The sequence below is a fragment of the Plectropomus leopardus genome, chromosome 8 (genome assembly GCF_026936395.1).
Source record: "Plectropomus leopardus strain MGB_pleo_1.0 chromosome 8, ASM2693639v1, whole genome shotgun sequence".
NCBI lineage: Eukaryota > Metazoa > Chordata > Actinopteri > Perciformes > Serranidae > Plectropomus > Plectropomus leopardus.
This window is the reverse complement of record NC_142183.1, coordinates 23,427,181-23,446,440: the sequence shown is the minus strand read 5'-3', so window position 1 is coordinate 23,446,440 and position 19,260 is coordinate 23,427,181. Positions and strand designations below refer to the sequence as shown.

At 36.5% G+C, this 19,260-nt stretch overlaps 1 protein-coding gene across 1 annotated transcript; it reads left to right on the top strand.

Moving 5' to 3' along the window:
• Positions 1-95: 95 nt before the first annotated feature.
• On the top strand, positions 96-5,541 carry irg1l (immunoresponsive gene 1, like). The gene is made up of 6 exons (XM_042493899.2): positions 96-191; positions 1,093-1,147; positions 1,297-1,484; positions 1,885-1,977; positions 2,437-2,642; positions 3,905-5,541. The coding sequence occupies exons 1-6, from the start codon at positions 174-176 to the stop codon at positions 4,830-4,832; spliced, it is 1,488 nt and encodes a 495-aa protein (XP_042349833.2). The 5' UTR covers positions 96-173; the 3' UTR covers positions 4,833-5,541.
• The last annotated feature ends 13,719 nt before the right edge of the window (positions 5,542-19,260 follow it).

The following is a 19,260-nucleotide window of genomic DNA, read 5'->3' as shown; positions in this document are numbered from 1 at the left end:
TACCTGCCCTTCCCTGTTCTTTCCAAGTTAGTACTATTACCTATTGTGAGTCCTGGACTATATAAGGCAGGTACCCTCTCAATCTGAAAAGCATCAACATCCTCCCAACAGCCTTTTGACTGCAAACTTACTGCATCAAGAGAAAGAAAGAAGCGAAACAACTGACTGAAGCCATGATCTCTACATTAAAGGTAAATATTTTAAGATATTTCACAGACCTTTTTTTGTTAAATTATTGGGAATCTATATAATCATGAATCTTGTTCATTCTTAAGTGAGTATGGTTAAAACTGTTTAATTTCATCTAGTGGTAAAATGTGACTTATGCTGTACTACAAATGTGAGATGCTTGTTCTTTTCTTGAATATTTTCTCTTTGTCATAGTTTTACACCATTACATTTTCAATGGGAAATGTTTTAATTCTTTCTAACTTTTGTCTGATTGTTTTAGTAACTTTACAAATTATTTTGCATAAACAATTATTATAAATAAATCAAACAACTGACGAAGAAGATTAATTACCTTTATATATATATATATATAATTTTGAGTGTTGGAATGTTTTTTTTCTGCATTGAAAACTTTTATTTCTTAATACTTTAAGTATATGTTCTTGATAATATGTACTTTTACTGAAGTAACACTCTCAGTTTAGGACTTGGAGTGCTTCCACAGTGTTGTATTAGGAAGTTTATTTAATTAAAGTAACTGCATACTTCCTCCATCACTGTCTAGTATTTAATACAAAATTCTCAAGTCATTATAGCTTGCACTGTGTAGGTGTTTTCTGTGAGTACATGGAAAATGTAACCAAACTCTTCTTAAGTGTTGTGCAGATTACACATACAGTACTGTACCACACCTGTTACACAGCACAATAGCTCTTTGAAAAGAGGCATGCAGAGTGAGGAATATTCATTATAGTGATGTCCACAAAGAGGCTGATATAATAAGATCTGAGTCAGACAAAGAAAAGGCAGAAAATCACTGATGTTAAGAAAACAAAAACATTTTTTACAGTACTCCAGTAAATGTCACACTTAGACATTTACAGGTGCCTGTAAAGATATCCTACACTTTTTGTCCTGCAGAAAACCATGAGACCAGTGTGGGCTGTCAGAGGACTGCATAAGTCTGCAATGGAAGGTAAACCTCTAGTCCAAACATAAGAGGACCTTTGTTTCTGGTTCCCCTGTTCTTACTTTTTGACAAAAAAACCCCTAAATATTCCACCTTAACTTATCTCTTCTCTCCTTGTTTCAACTCACATTGTCCCTTCTTCTATCCACCTGCAGTCTTAAAGCACCCGGCGCCTGAGGACACAGTCACAGCCAGCTTTGGAAGGTTCATTAGTGAAGTAAAGCCCCAGCACTTGTCCTCCGTGGTGCTCCACCGCAGCAAAAGAATGGTGCTGGACAGCATTGGAGTTGGTCTGATAGGCAGCACAACAGATGTGTTTGAGCTGGCCTTGCAGCACTGCCAGGTGAGGCAGAGGGGCTAAAAATAACTTTAAGGTCTAATCTTATATGAGGCAATAAGACAGATGAAAGCTACTGCTTGACCTTTTACAAACAGTAATTGTAAGTCAGTGCAAAGGCTGTGTGTGGAAAGATGAGATGAGTTTAAAAAAATCCCAGGTTATTATTATTCCAAATTTCATCATATGACTCAGGAACAGACAGGGTTTTTTTTGCCTGGTGACCTTTTTCTCCAGATTTCTGTGTTTATTGACATATGACTTACAAAGAAACTTGTTCAGCTCTGTGATATTCCATAGCTTTTTAAAGTTCACTTTATATGTGATGAGACAATCTGTAAACTTTTGTATTAAAATATCCTTGTGAAAACTCCCTCTGTTTACCTGTCTGTCTCTTTCCCTTCAGCACATGTATGCTCCTGATGACATCAGCTCTGTGTACGGACGCAGGGGCACCAGGCTATCCCCAACACTGGCAGCTTTTGTCAATGGAGTGGCTGTGAGTATAAATAGTTGGAACAGATGGGTCACTAGTGTCCCTGTGCACCTCAGATGCACTAAACCCATTACCGCAACCAAAGTAGAGCTATTTTATACTCAACTATGGCACTTTCTGTGCCGCCAACCATGGGACGGCTTGATGAAAATTACTGAATTGACCCCACATTACCCTTGTGCAGAATTTTCCAATATTATGTCTGCAAACATTGCTTGGCCTCCATTCAAAAAGGAGTAATCCGGATGTCATTTCTGCAATAATTTACCTGCCTGTTATGGCTGGTTAAGTTAAAGGAATTTTCCAATTAAAATACATTTGCTGCAGTGAGAAACTGGAACAAGAATAATTGCATCATTTAAACACAATGTTTACTGCTTGTTACTGTATTATTTCACAAAGCACAGTAATATTATCCATAATCATTTGGTTATTTCATTTTTACGTTTTTTTTTACTGCAGACTCACTCCATGGATTTTGATGATACATGGCACCCTGCCACTCATCCCTCAGGAGCAGTCCTTCCCGCTGTGTTAGCACTCAGTGACATGATGCCTGCTAACAGCAAACCTAGTGGCCTGGACTTCCTGCTGGCCTTTAATGTTGGCATTGAGATCCAGGGCAGATTGATGAGGTTCTCTAATGAGGCCCACAACATCCCCAAAAGGTGAGCAACTCAGGATCAAATTGGACATAAAGACTGTAATGTATAGTTCACTAGCAACATTACAGCAGGTTTTGTACTTTACTTTGATATAACACTGATGATTGAATAGATATAAAGTCCGCGTGTTAAGGAATTTTTGTTTGTATCCACATGAGGCTAAAGAGATCTATGTTTGACTCTGCTAATCATTGCGGTGGGGTTTATACAGCGGCTGGTGCAGTGTAATGTGCAGCCTCTTAGTGGTGTCATTGAGCTGTGAAAGGCATGTTATGTTCATCTCAAGGACAGCAGAGCCTCTGTGGGTAATGATAGTACAATTAGCCATGTGGAGGAAAATATCACATGGGACTCTGTTTGGCACGTGTTTACACCAAGTCCAATGACCCACCACATGATTTGCTAGTTCATCAAACACTGAAATGACTAAAAACCTATTTCCTTTTAACGCCCCTGAATTTAGCGGCATGTGGGGCATCTTGTGAAATAGTAGCTGTTTGTACAAAGAGGGACCATTATATACTGGAGCTCTAACCACATTGATGGACAATACTCCTTTAGTCACAAGAGTAAATGGTCCAAACTCCATCTGGCCAAAATGCAGGACTAGAACTAATTTGTTCCTGCCGTCATTGTTTTTTTAAATGATTCAGTGTCATGTATTGTTTTTATTTCATATACTGTATGCACTAATGCACTTCTACTGGCTGCACAAGAATTTGCCCCTTGAAGGAGATTTCTTGGACTTCAACTTGAACCTCACCAAACTCTTAGTTTTAATTCAGTTTAATAGGCTTTGTTGGCAGGGCATTTGACATGCATTGCCAAAGCACAATTACAATCAAAATACAGTGAATGAAATTAACAACAGATTAAAATAGGTAATGAAACCAGTAGTGTAATATACACACACACACATATATATATATATATGTATGTATGTGTAACAACTTTTGCATGTATGTGTCTGTACTAGCGTATTGCTGTGTCTGTTTGTGAGAGATTGTTCTATAACTGAAAATTGGCCAGGCCAATCTAATTTGTGTGTGTGTATGTTTTTTTTTTTTATTGCACCTGTGAGAGAAGGGCCCTGCAGTCTGTGTGGGCGCGCTGTGCATTTGTGCATGTGTTTGTGTGTGTGCAAGTAATTAATGTTTGTTTGAGGTCCTTAAAGAAACAATTAACAACAATATATTCATACAAATTTATAGAATCAAGTGTAAAAAAAACAAACAAACTCTTTTTTCTGTATTTCTCACTACCAGATTTCACCCTCCCAGTGTGGTGGGGACCATGGGAAGCGCAGCTGCTTGCTCTCGCCTCTTGTCTTTGGATCACGTCCAGTGTAGTCATGCCTTGGCTATAGCTGCTTCTCTATCTGGAGCCCCAATGGCTAATGCTGCCACTCAGTCGAAACCCCTCCACATCGGTAACGCCTCTCGTTTGGGGTTAGAAGCTGCTCTGCTGGCCTCCAGAGGCCTCGAGGCAAGCCCTTTAGTCCTGGATGCTGTCGCTGGTGTGGCTGGCTTCAGTGCTTTTTATGAAGACTACGTGCCACAGCCTTTAGAATCACCCAATGATAACGGCCATATGTTCCTGCTAGAGGAGCAGGACATGGGCTTCAAACGCTTCCCTGCCCATCTGGGGATGCACTGGGTGGCAGATGCTGCAGCCTCGGTCCATAAGCTTCTTGTAGGGTTTGGCCCTGGCACCGTCTCCCCAGCTCAAGTCCAAGACATCCTGCTCAGAGTCCCTAAATCAAAGTACATCAACAGGCCTTTCCCTGATTCTGAGCACGAGGCACGCCACTCCTTCCAGTTCAATGCTTGCAGCGCTCTCCTGGATGGTGAGTTGACTGTGCAGTCCTTCACTCCCGCTGCTCTGAGGCGCCCTGACCTGCTCGCTCTGCTAAACTGTGTTCGTGTAGAGCATCCCCAAGACAATCCAGCTAATTTTAACCGCATGTATGGGGAAGTCCAGGTGACACTCATTGGAGGAGACATCCTGAAGGGACGCTGTGACACCTTCTATGGTCACTGGCGTAACCCACTGACCAATGAGAGCCTGAGGAAGAAGTTCAGAAACAACGCAGGAGTGGTGCTTCCCTCAGAGAATGTTGAGAGGTTGATTGATGTAGTAGAGGAGCTGGACAGACTTGGAGACTGCAGGGCCCTTCTCTCACAGGTGCAATAAACACACACACACACACGCAAACAGGACAACAGAAATTACTGTACATAAATACATTCAAAGACATTTTAAAATATTTACTGTAACATGTATTTAAAATAACAGGTTTGTCCAAATCAATGCTAGAGAACATAATTTGCAAAAAGCTCCTGTAGGCCATTTTAGCCTACACTATGAATATGTTTTCAACACTGACAATACTGATTTATCTGTTGATCTATGTCAGAACACATTTATATAAAGTACCTTGTGCTAATATGTTATCTTGTTATTTCATCTTTTGTTTCAATAATGGTAATTAATGTTAAAAAATGTGACCTACTTAACATATGACCAACATATTATGTTTCTTGTACATTTATACTTTATCGAGATTATGCATATATTAGGTGTTATATATTAATACAATATTATTAATTTAAAAAAGACATACCTAATGCTGAAACCTGTAAATACTACAATATTTCCTCTTTGACATTCCAACTTTTAATACAGAAATGTAGGGTTTCAATATGTTAACTAAGTTTTAATAAAAATGATTTTAGTATGACATTCTTAATAACATCTAAATAACATACTACATTTAAAAAACATTTTCATGGCATACTATGCTGTCATAGTAACATTTAAAATGTTTAAAATGAATTTTTTTTAAATGTTTGAAATTTGAAAGTGTTTATACTTACAATGTTTTTAAATAAATCAGAAGCTGATGGCACAGCTGTGTGTTGTACGTTTTTCTTGTTTTTGTCTACCAAAAATATTTTGCACTGGTTAGGGGGTACTTGGCTGAAAAGAATATTTCAAAGTGGGTGCATTTCAGAAAAAACTTTGAGAACCAATGCTATCATATAGCGAAAAATATCCAATAATGACATGTCCAAAAAACAGCTGAAAACCACATGAAATGGCATGTTGAGACACCATAGTATAATATGTTGAAAAAGCGGCCAAAAACATCACAATATAACATGTCAGAAAAACGCCATACTATTGTATGGCAAAAAATGTAAACATTCTTTACTATGATGTGTCTCGGCATGCTATTTTATGTAGTTTTCGTCTGTTTTTTGGACATGTCAAATTTTGACATTTTTCGCTAAACTATAGTATGTTACTTTCTGTACTTTTTTTTTACATGCTTTATTAGGGTGTTTTTCACTGTTTTTGCAACATTCTAAGCTAAAACGTAATTCAGCATGGTATTTCATGGTTTTCAGCTGTTTTTTGGACATGTCATTATTGGATATTTTTCGCTATATGATAGCATTGGTTCTCAAAGTTTTTTCTGAAATGCACCCACTTTGAAATTTCCTTCATATTTTAGTATGGCATTTTCTGTCGCTATTTTTTTTCGAGGTTATGGTGTTTAAGCAGTTTAAGCAACATTAATTGCTATGATGGGTCTCTGCATGCTATTTTATATGGTTTTCAGATGTTCTTTTGGATATGTCATAGTTTGACATTGAGTTACATTTTTCACAAGACTATAACATGTCGCAAAAAGGACCAAAAAAAGACCAGAAACATCATGATAAAGCATACTGAAAAAATGGGCAAAAACCATTGTACGGTTAAAAAAATCTCAAATTTTGACATGCCCCAAAAAAGGCTCGAGACTGCTTATTATAGCTTGTAGAGACACGCCATAGCATAGCATGTTGAAAAAAGCGCCAAAAAAAAGGCCAAACAGTCAAAATATAGCATGTTGTAAAAATAGCCAAAAACCATGACAAAAAATCTTAAATTTTGACATGTCCCAAAAATGTCTGACAACCGCTTATTATAGTTTGTAGAGACAGGCTCTAGCATAACATGCTGAAACAAGGGCCAAAGAAAGGCCAAAGAGTCAAAATATAGCATGTTGAAAAAAAGGCAAAGAACCGCATAGTATAGTATGGCGAAAAATCTCAAATTTAGACATGTCTCATAGATGAAAAAAGTCATAACATAGCAAGATGAAAAAATAGCCCAAAACCACATACTTTAAGGTGAAAAAACTCAAATTTTGATATGTCCCAAAACTGGCCGAAAACTGCTTATTGTAGCTTGCATTTTAGCATAGCATGCTGAAAAAAAGGCCAAAAAAGCAGAACAGTCATAATATAGCATGTTGACAAAATAGCCAAAACCCGCATACCATAGTATGGTGAAAAATGTCAAATTTCAATTTTGGCCTTAATAATGCCTTGCTTTTTTGGTCATTTTTTCAACATACTATATCATCTTGTTTTGGGCCGTTTTTGCAGCAAACTATGCTATGGCATGTATCGGCACGCTATTTTATGCTGTTTTCAGGTGTTTTCAGCTGTTTTTGGGACATGTCCTTTTTTGACATTTTTGCCTTACTATAGCCTTGCTTTTTTGGTCATTTTTTCAACATACTATATCATGGTGTTTTTGGCCGTTTCTTCAACAAATTATGCGATGGCATGTTTCCGCACACTATTTTACGCTGTTTTGAGGTGTTTTCAGCTGTTTTTGGGACATGTCCTTTTTTGACATTTTTGCCTTACTATAGCCTTGCTTTTTTGGTCATTTTTTCAACATACTATATCATGGTGTTTTTGGCCGTTTCTTCAACAAATTATGCGATGGCATGTTTCCGCACACTATTTTACGCTGTTTTGAGGTGTTTTCAGCTGTTTTTGGGACATGTCCTTTTTTGACATTTTTGCCTTACTATAGCCTTGCTTTTTTGGTCATTTTTTCAACATACTATATCATGGTGTTTTTGGCCGTTTCTTCAACAAATTAAGCGATGGCATGTTTCCGCACACTATTTTACGCTGTTTTGAGGTGTTTTCAGCTGTTTTTGGGACATGTCCTTTTTTGACATTTTTGCCTTACTATAGCCTTGCTTTTTTGGTCATTTTTTCAACATCCTATTATCATGGTGTTTTTGGCCGTTTTTGCAGCAAACGATGCTATGGCATGTTTCGGCACACTATTTTACACTGTTTTGAGGTGTTTTCAGCTGTTTTTGGGACATGTCCTTTTTTGACATTTTTGCCTTACTATAGCCTTGCTTTTTTGGTCATTTTTTTGACATGTATTATTGTGGTGTTTTTGGCCGTTTTTGCAGCAAACGATGCTATGGCATGTTTCGGCACACTATTTTACACTGTTTTGAGGTGTTTTCAGCTGTTTTTGGGACATGTCATATTTTGACATTTTTGCCTTACTATAGCCTTGCCTTTTTGGTCATTTTTTTCAACATCCCATATCATGGTGTTTTTGGCTGTTTTTACAATAAACTATGCTATGGCATATCTCGGCATGCTATCTTATACTGTTTTGAGGTGTTTTCAGCTGTTTTTGGGACATGTCATATTTTGACATTTTTGCCTTACTATAGCCTTGCTTTTTTGGTCATTTTTTTCAACATCCTATATCATGGTGTTTTTGGCTGTTTTTTCAACAAATTATGCTATGGCATGTTTCGGCACACTATTTTACACTGTTTTGAGGTGTTTTCAGCTGTTTTTGGGACATGTCATATTTTGACATTTTTGCCTTACTATAGCCTTGCCTTTTTGGTCATTTTTTTCAACATCCTATATCATGGTGTTTTTGGCTGTTTTTACAATAAACTATGCTATGGCATATCTCGGCATGCTATCTTATACTGTTTTGAGGTGTTTTCAGCTGTTTTTGGGACATGTCCTTTTTTGACATTTTTGCCTTACTATAGCCTTGCTTTTTTGGTCATTTTTTTCAACATCCTATATCATGGTGTTTTTGGCCGTTTTTTCAACAAATTATGCTATGGCATGTTTCGGCACACTTTTTTACGCTGTTTTGAGGTGTTTTCAGCTGTTTTTGGGACATGTCATATTTTGACATTTTTGCCTTACTATAGCCTTGCTTTTTTGGTCATTTTTTTGACATGTATTATTGTGGTGTTTTTGGCCGTTTTTGCAGCAAACGATGCTATGGCATGTTTCCGCACACTATTTTACGCTGTTTTGAGGTGTTTTCAGCTGTTTTTGGGACATGTCATATTTTGACATTTTTGCCTTACTATAGCCTTGCTTTTTTGGTCATTTTTTTGACATGTATTATTGTGGTGTTTTTGGCCGTTTTTGCAGCAAACGATGCTATGGCATGTTTCGGCACACTATTTTACACTGTTTTGAGGTGTTTTCAGCTGTTTTTGGGACATGTCATATTTTGACATTTTTGCCTTACTATAGCCTTGCCTTTTTGGTCATTTTTTTCAACATCCTATATCATGGTGTTTTTGGCTGTTTTTACAATAAACTATGCTATGGCATATCTCGGCATGCTATCTTATACTGTTTTGAGGTGTTTTCAGCTGTTTTTGGGACATGTCCTTTTTTGACATTTTTGCCTTACTATAGCCTTGCTTTTTTGGTCATTTTTTCAACATACTATATCATGGTGTTTTTGGCCGTTTTTTCAACAAATTATGCGATGGCATGTTTCCGCACACTATTTTACGCTGTTTTGAGGTGTTTTCAGCTGTTTTTGGGACATGTCCTTTTTTGACATTTTTGCCTTGCTTTTTTGGTCATTTTTTTGACATGTATTATTGTTGTGTTTTTGGCTGTTTTTACAATAAACGATGCTATGGCATGTTTCGGCACACTATTTTACACTGTTTTGAGGTGTTTTCAGCTGTTTTTGGGACATGTCATATTTTGACATTTTTGCCTTACTATAGCCTTGCCTTTTTGGTCATTTTTTCAACATCGTATATCATGGTGTTTTTGGCTGTTTTTTCAACAAATTATGCGATGGCATGTTTCCGCACACTATTTTACGCTGTTTTGAGGTGTTTTCAGCTGTTTTTGGGACATGTCCTTTTTTGACATTTTTGCCTTACTATAGCCTTGCTTTTTTGGTCATTTTTTGACATGTATTATTGTGGTGTTTTTGGGCGTTTTGCAGCAAACGATGCTATGGCATGTTTCCGCACACTATTTTACACTGTTTTGAGGTGTTTTCAGCTGTTTTTGGGACATGTCATATTTTGACATTTTTGCCTTACTATAGCCTTGCCTTTTTGGTCATTTTTTTCAACATCCTATATCATGGTGTTTTTGGCTGTTTTTACAATAAACTATGCTATGGCATATCTCGGCATGCTATCTTATACTGTTTTGAGGTGTTTTCAGCTGTTTTTGGGACATGTCATATTTTGACATTTTTGCCTTACTATAGCCTTGCTTTTTTGGTCATTTTTTTGACATGTATTATTGTGGTGTTTTTGGCCGTTTTTGCAGCAAACGATGCTATGGCATGTTTCGCACACTATTTTACGCTGTTTTGAGGTGTTTTCAGCTGTTTTTGGGACATGTCCTTTTGACATTTTTGCCTTACTATAGCCTTGCTTTTTGGTCATTTTTTCAACATACTATATCATGGTGTTTTTGGCCGTTTTTTCAACAAATTAAGCGATGGCATGTTTCCGCACACTATTTTACGCTGTTTTGAGGTGTTTTCAGCTGTTTTTGGGACATGTCCTTTTTTGACATTTTTGCCTTACTATAGCCTTGCTTGTTTGGTCATTTTGACATGTATTATTGTGGTGTTTTTGGTCGTTTTTGCAACAATAAACGATGCTATGGCATGTTTCGCACACTATTTTACACTGTTTTGAGGTCTTTTCAGCTGTTTTTGGGACATGTCATATTTTGACATTTTTGCCTTACTATAGCCTTGCCTTTTTGGTCATTTTTTCAACATCCTATATCATGGTGTTTTTGGCTGTTTTTTCAACAAATTAAGCGATGGCATGTTTCCGCACACTATTTTACGCTGTTTTGAGGTGTTTTCAGCTGTTTTTGGGACATGTCCTTTTTTGACATTTTTGCCTTACTATAGCCTTGCTTTTTTGGTCATTTTTTCAACATACTATATCATGGTGTTTTTGGCCGTTTTTTCAACAAATTATGCTATGGCATGTTTCGGCACACTATTTTACGCTGTTTTGAGGTGTTTTCAGCTGTTTTTGGGACATGTCCTTTTTTGACATTTTTGCCTTACTATAGCCTTGCTTTTTTGGTCATTTTTTCAACATACTATATCATGGTGTTTTTGGCCGTTTTTTCAACAAATTATGCAATGGCATGTTTCCGCACACTATTTTAAGCTGTTTTGAGGTGTTTTCAGCTGTTTTTGGGACATGTCCTATTTTGACATTTTTGCCTTACTATAGCCTTGCTTTTTGGTCATTTTTTGACATGTATTATTGTGGTGTTTTTGGCCGTTTTGCAGCAAACGATGCTATGGCATGTTTCGCACACTATTTTACACTGTTTTGAGGTGTTTTCAGCTGTTTTTGGGACATGTCCTATTTTGACATTTTTGCCTTACTATAGCCTTGCTTTTTGGTCATTTTTCAACATACTATATCATGGTGTTTTTGGCCGTTTTTTCAACAAATTATGCGATGGCATGTTTCCGCACACTATTTTACGCTGTTTTGAGGTGTTTTCAGCTGTTTTTGGGACATGTCCTTTTTTGACATTTTTGCCTTACTATAGCCTTGCTTTTTTGGTCATTTTTTCAACATACTATATCATGGTGTTTTTGGCCGTTTTTTCAACAAATTAAGCGATGGCATGTTTCCGCACACTATTTTACGCTGTTTTGAGGTGTTTTCAGCTGTTTTTGGGACATGTCCTTTTTTGACATTTTTGCCTTACTATAGCCTTGCTTTTTTGGTCATTTTTTTGACATGTATTATTGTGGTGTTTTTGGCCGTTTTTGCAGCAAACGATGCTATGGCATGTTTCGGCACACTATTTTACACTGTTTTGAGGTGTTTTCAGCTGTTTTTGGGACATGTCATATTTTGTCATTTTGCCTTACTATAGCCTTGCCTTTTTGGTCATTTTTTCAACATCCTATATCATGGTGTTTTTGGCTGTTTTACAATAAACTATGCTATGGCATATCTCGGCATGCTATCTTATACTGTTTTGAGGTGTTTTCAGCTGTTTTTGGTACATGTCATATTTTGACATTTTTGCCTTACTATAGCCTTGCTTTTTTGGTCATTTTTTCAACATACTATATCATGGTGTTTTTGGCCGTTTCTTCAACAAATTAAGCGATGGCATGTTTCCGCACACTATTTTACGCTGTTTTGAGGTGTTTTCAGCTGTTTTTGGGACATGTCCTTTTTTGACATTTTTGCCTTACTATAGCCTTGCTTTTTTGGTCATTTTTTCAACATACTATATCATGGTGTTTTTGGCCGTTTTTTCAACAAATTATGCGATGGCATGTTTCCGCACACTATTTTACGCTGTTTTGAGGTGTTTTCAGCTGTTTTTGGGACATGTCCTTTTTTGACATTTTTGCCTTACTATAGCCTTGCTTTTTTGGTCATTTTTTTTACATGTATTATTGTTGTGTTTTTGGCCGTTTTTGCAGCAAACGATGCTTTGGCATGTTTCGGCACACTATTTTACACTGTTTTGAGGTGTTTTCAGCTGTTTTTGGGACATGTCATATTTTGACATTTTTGCCTTACTATAGCCTTGCTTTTTTGGTCATTTTTTTCAACATCCCATATCATGGTGTTTTTGGCTGTTTTTACAATAAACTATGCTATGGCATATCTCGGCATGCTATCTTATACTGTTTTGAGGTGTTTTCAGCTGTTTTTGGGACATGTCATATTTTGACATTTTTGCCTTACTATAGCCTTGCCTTTTTGGTCATTTTTTCAACATACTATATCATGGTGTTTTTGGCTGTTTTTACATTAAACTATGCTATGGCATATCTCGGCATGCTATCTTATACTGTTTTGAGGTGTTTTCAGCTGTTTTTGGGACATGTCCTTTTTTGACATTTTTGCCTTACTATAGCCTTGCTTTTTTGGTCATTTTTTTGACATGTATTATTGTTGTGTTTTTGGCCGTTTTTGCAGCAAACAATGCTATGGCATGTTTCGGCACACTATTTTACACTGTTTTGAGGTGTTTTCAGCTGTTTTTGGGACATGTCATATTTTGACATTTTTGCCTTACTATAGCCTTGCCTTTTTGGTCATTTTTTTGACATGTATTATTGTTGTGTTTTTGGCTATTTTGCAGCAAACGATGCTATGGCATGTTTCGCACTATTTTACACTGTTTTGAGGTGTTTTCAGCTGTTTTTGGGACATGTCATATTTTGACATTTTTGCCTTACTATAGCCTTGCCTTTTTGGTCATTTTTTTCAACATCCTATATCATGGTGTTTTTGGCTGTTTTTACAATAAACTATGCTATGGCATATCTCGGCATGCTATCTTATACTGTTTTGAGGTGTTTTCAGCTGTTTTTGGGACATGTCATATTTTGACATTTTTGCCTTACTATAGCCTTGCTTTTTTGGTCATTTTTTTGACATGTATTATTGTGGTGTTTTTGGCCGTTTTTGCAGCAAACGATGCTATGGCATGTTTCGGCACACTATTTTACGCTGTTTTGAGGTGTTTTCAGCTGTTTTTGGGACATGTCCTTTTTTGACATTTTTGCCTTACTATAGCCTTGCTTTTTTGGTCATTTTTTCAACATACTATATCATGGTGTTTTTGGCCGTTTTTTCAACAAATTATGCGATGGCATGTTTCCGCACACTATTTTAAGCTGTTTTGAGGTGTTTTCAGCTGTTTTTGGGACATGTCCTTTTTTGACATTTTTGCCTTACTATAGCCTTGCTTTTTTGGTCATTTTTTTGACATGTATTATTGTGGTGTTTTTGGCCGTTTTTGCAACAAACGATGCTATGGCATGTTTCGGCACACTATTTTACACTGTTTTGAGGTGTTTTCAGCTGTTTTTGGGACATGTCATATTTTGACATTTTTGCCTTACTATAGCCTTGCCTTTTTGGTCATTTTTTCAACATCCTATATCATGGTGTTTTTGGCTGTTTTTTCAACAAACTTGCTATGGCATGTTTCGCACACTATTTTACGCTGTTTTGAGGTGTTTTCAGCTGTTTTTGGGACATGTCCTTTTTGACATTTTGCCTTACTATAGCCTTGCTTTTTTGGTCATTTTTCAACATACTATATCATGGTGTTTTTGGCCGTTTTTCAACAAATTAAGCAATGGCATGTTTCGCACTATTTATATTTACGCTGTTTTGAGGTGTTTTCAGCTGTTTTTGGGACATGTCCTATTTTGACATTTTTGCCTTACTATAGCCTTGCTTTTTTGGTCATTTTTTCAACATACTATTATCATGGTGTTTTTGGCCGTTTTTTCAACAAATTATGCAATGGCATGTTTCCGCACACTATTTTAAGCTGTTTTGAGGTGTTTTCAGCTGTTTTTGGGACATGTCCTTTTTTGACATTTTTGCCTTACTATAGCCTTGCTTTTTTGGTCATTTTTTTGACATGTATTATTGTTGTGTTTTTGGCCGTTTTTGCAGCAAACGATGCTATGGCATGTTTCGGCACACTATTTTACACTGTTTTGAGGTGTTTTCAGCTGTTTTTGGGACATGTCATATTTTGACATTTTTGCCTTACTATAGCCTTGCCTTTTTGGTCATTTTTTCAACATACTATATCATGGTGTTTTTGGCTGTTTTTACAATAAACTATGCTATGGCATATCTCGGCATGCTATCTTATACTGTTTTGAGGTGTTTTCAGCTGTTTTTGGGACATGTCATATTTTGACATTTTTGCCTTACTATAGCCTTGCCTTTTTGGTCATTTTTTCACCATATTTTATCATGGTGTTTTTGGCTGTTTTTCCTTTAAACTATGTTATGGCATATCTCGGCATGCTATCTTATACTGTTTTGAGGTGTTTTCAGCTGTTTTTGGGACATGTCCTTTTTTGACATTTTTGCCTTACTATAGCCTTGCTTTTTTGGTCATTTTTTTGACATGTATTATTGTTGTGTTTTTGGCCGTTTTTGCAGCAAACGATGCTATGGCATGTTTCGGCACACTATTTTACACTGTTTTGAGGTGTTTTCAGCTGTTTTTGGGACATGTCATATTTTGACATTTTTGCCTTACTATAGCCTTGCATTTTTGGTCATTTTTTTGACATGTATTATTGTTGTGTTTTTGGCTATTTTTGCAGCAAACGATGCTATGGCATGTTTCGGCACACTATTTTACACTGTTTTGAGGTGTTTTCAGCTGTTTTTGGGACATGTCATATTTTGACATTTTTGCCTTACTATAGCCTTGCCTTTTTGGTCATTTTTTCAACATACTATATCATGGTGTTTTTGGCTGTTTTTACAATAAACTATGCTATGGCATATCTCGGCATGCTATCTTATACTGTTTTGAGGTGTTTTCAGCTGTTTTGGGACATGTCATATTTTGACATTTTTGCCTTACTATAGCCTTGCTTTTTTGGTCATTTTTTTTACATGTATTATTGTTGTGTTTTTGGCCGTTTTTGCAGCAAACGATGCTATGGCATGTTTCGGCACACTATTTTACACTGTTTTGAGGTGTTTTCAGCTGTTTTTGGGACATGTCATATTTTGACATTTTTGCCTTACTATAGCCTTGCCTTTTTGGTCATTTTTTCAACATCCTATATCATGGTGTTTTTGGCTGTTTTTTCAACAAATTAAGCGATGGCATGTTTCCGCACACTATTTTACGCTGTTTTGAGGTGTTTTCAGCTGTTTTTGGGACATGTCCTTTTTTGACATTTTTGCCTTACTATAGCCTTGCTTTTTTGGTCATTTTTTCAACATACTATATCATGGTGTTTTTGGCCGTTTTTCAACAAATTGCGATGGCATGTTTCCGCACACTATTTTACGCTGTTTTGAGGTGTTTTCAGCTGTTTTTGGGACATGTCCTTTTTGACATTTTTGCCTTACTATAGCCTTGCTTTTTGGTCATTTTTTGACATGTATTATTGTGGTGTTTTTGGCCGTTTTTGCAGCAAACGATGCTATGGCATGTTTCGGCACACTATTTTACACTGTTTTGAGGTGTTTTCAGCTGTTTTTGGGACATGTCCTTTTTTGACATTTTTGCCTTACTATAGCCTTGCTTTTTTGGTCATTTTTTCAACATGTATTATCATGTTGTGTTTTTGGCCGTTTTTGCAATAAACTATGCTATGGCATATCTCGCATGCTATTTTACACTGTTTTGAGGTGTTTTCAGCTGTTTTTGGGACATGTCATATTTTGACATTTTTGCCTTACTATAGCCTTGCCTTTTTGGTCATTTTTTCAACATACTATATCATGGTGTTTTTGGCCGTTTTTCAACAAATTATGCGATGGCATGTTTCCGCACACTATTTTACGCTGTTTTGAGGTGTTTTCAGCTGTTTTTGGGACATGTCCTTTTTGACATTTTTGCCTTACTATAGCCTTTGCTTTTTTGGTCATTTTTTGACATGTATTATTGTGGTGTTTTTGGCCGTTTTGCAGCAAACGATGCTATGGCATGTTTCGCACACTATTTTACACTGTTTTGAGGTGTTTTCAGCTGTTTTTGGGACATGTCATATTTTGACATTTTGCCTTACTATAGCCTTGCCTTTTTGGTCATTTTTTTCAACATCCTATATCATGGTGTTTTTGGCTGTTTTTACAATAAACTATGCTATGGCATATCTCGGCATGCTATCTTATACTGTTTTGAGGTGTTTTCAGCTGTTTTTGGGACATGTCCTTTTTGACATTTTTGCCTTACTATAGCCTTGCTTTTTTGGTCATTTTTTTGACATGTATTATTGTTGTGTTTTTGGCCGTTTTTGCAGCAAACAATGCTATGGCATGTTTCGGCACACTATTTTACACTGTTTTGAGGTGTTTTCAGCTGTTTTTGGGACATGTCATATTTTGACATTTTTGCCTTACTATAGCCTTGCTTTTTTGGTCATTTTTTTGACATGTATTATTGTGGTGTTTTTGGCCGTTTTTTCAACAAATTATGCTATGGTATGTTTCGGCACACTTTTTTACGCTGTTTTGAGGTGTTTTCAGCTGTTTTTGGGACATGTCATATTTTGACATTTTTGCCTTACTATAGCCTTACCTTTTTGGTCATTTTTCAACATACTATATCATGGTGTTTTTGGCTGTTTTTCAACAAATTATGCGATGGCATATTTCGCATGCTATTTTACGCTGTTTTGAGGTGTTTTCAGCTGTTTTTGGGACATGTCCTTTTTGACATTTTTGCCTTACTATAGCCTTTGCTTTTTGGTCATTTTTCAACATACTATATCATGGTGTTTTTGGCCGCTTTTTTCAACAAATTAAGCGATGGCATGTTTCCGCACACTATTTTACGCTGTTTTGAGGTGTTTTCAGCTGTTTTTGGGACATGTCCTTTTTTGACATTTTTGCCTTACTATAGCCTTGCTTTTTTGGTCATTTTTTTGACATGTATTATTGTGGTGTTTTTGGCCGTTTTTGCAGCAAACGATGCTATGGCATGTTTCGGCACACTATTTTACACTGTTTTGAGGTGTTTTCAGCTGTTTTTGGGACATGTCATATTTTGACATTTTTGCCTTACTATAGCCTTGCCTTTTTGGTCATTTTTTCAACATACTATATCATGGTGTTTTTGGCTGTTTTTACAATAAACTATGCTATGGCATATCTCGGCATGCTATCTTATACTGTTTTGAGGTGTTTTCAGCTGTTTTGGGACATGTCATATTTTGACATTTTTGCCTTACTATAGCCTTGCTTTTTTGGTCATTTTTTTTACATGTATTATTGTTGTGTTTTTGGCCGTTTTTGCAGCAAACGATGCTATGGCATGTTTCGGCACACTATTTTACACTGTTTTGAGGTGTTTTCAGCTGTTTTTGGGACATGTCATATTTTGACATTTTTGCCTTACTATAGCCTTGCCTTTTTGGTCATTTTTTCAACATCCTATATCATGGTGTTTTTGGCTGTTTTTTCAACAAATTAAGCGATGGCATGTTTCCGCACACTATTTTACGCTGTTTTGAGGTGTTTTCAGCTGTTTTTGGGACATGTCCTTTTTTGACATTTTTGCCTTACTATAGCCTTGCTTTTTTGGTCATTTTTTCAACATACTATATCATGGTGTTTTTGGCCGTTTTTTCAACAAATTAAGCGATGGCATGTTTCCGCACACTATTTTACGCTGTTTTGAGGTGTTTTCAGCTGTTTTTGGGACATGTCCTTTTTTGACATTTTTGCCTTACTATAGCCTTGCTTTTTTGGTCATTTTTTCAACATACTATATCATGGTGTTTTTGGCCGTTTTTGCAGCAAACGATGCTATGGCATGTTTCGGCACACTATTTTACACTGTTTTGAGGTGTTTTCAGCTGTTTTTGGGACATGTCATATTTTGACATTTTTGCCTTACTATAGCCTTGCCTTTTTGGTCATTTTTTTCAACATCCTATATCATGGTGTTTTTGGCTGTTTTTACAATAAACTATGCTATGGCATATCTCGGCATGCTATCTTATACTGTTTTGAGGTGTTTTCAGCTGTTTTTGGGACATGTCCTTTTTTGACATTTTTGCCTTACTATAGCCTTGCTTTTTTGGTCATTTTTTCAACATACTATATCATGGTGTTTTTGGCCGTTTTTCAACAAATTATGCTATGGCATGTTTCGCACACTATTTTACGCTGTTTTGAGGTGTTTTCAGCTGTTTTTGGGACATGTCCTTTTTTGACATTTTTGCCTTACTATAGCCTTGCTTTTTTGGTCATTTTTTTGACATGTATTATTGTGGTGTTTTTGGCCGTTTTTGCAGCAAACGATGCTATGGCATGTTTCGGCACACTATTTTACACTGTTTTGAGGTGTTTTCAGCTGTTTTTGGGACATGTCATATTTTGACATTTTTGCCTTACTATAGCCTTGCCTTTTTGGTCATTTTTTTCAACATCCTATATCATGGTGTTTTTGGCTGTTTTTACAATAAACTATGCTATGGCATATCTCGGCATGCTATCTTATACTGTTTTGAGGTGTTTTCAGCTGTTTTTGGGACATGTCCTTTTTTGACATTTTTGCCTTACTATAGCCTTGCTTTTTTGGTCATTTTTTTGACATGTATTATTGTTGTGTTTTTGGCCGTTTTTGCAGCAAACAATGCTATGGCATGTTTCGGCACACTATTTTACACTGTTTTGAGGTGTTTTCAGCTGTTTTTGGGACATGTCATATTTTGACATTTTGCCTTACTATAGCCTTGCTTTTTGGTCATTTTTTGACATGTATTATTGTGGTGTTTTTGGCCGTTTTGCAGCAAACGATGCTATGGCATGTTTCGCACACTATTTTACACTGTTTTGAGGTGTTTTCAGCTGTTTTTGGGACATGTCCTTTTTGACATTTTGCCTTACTATAGCCTTGCTTTTTGGTCATTTTTTGAACATGTATTATTGTGGTGTTTTGGCTGTTTTGCAGCAAACAATGCTATGGCATGTTTCGGCACACTATTTTACACT

Excerpts from the sequence above, each read along its gene's own strand:
- irg1l (XM_042493899.2), top strand. Across the intron at positions 1,978-2,436 it reads CTTTTGTCAATGGAGTGGCT|ACTCACTCCATGGATTTTGA; the intron begins GTGAGTATAAAT and ends TTTTTACTGCAG. Across the intron at positions 2,643-3,904 it reads GCCCACAACATCCCCAAAAG|ATTTCACCCTCCCAGTGTGG; the intron begins GTGAGCAACTCA and ends TCTCACTACCAG.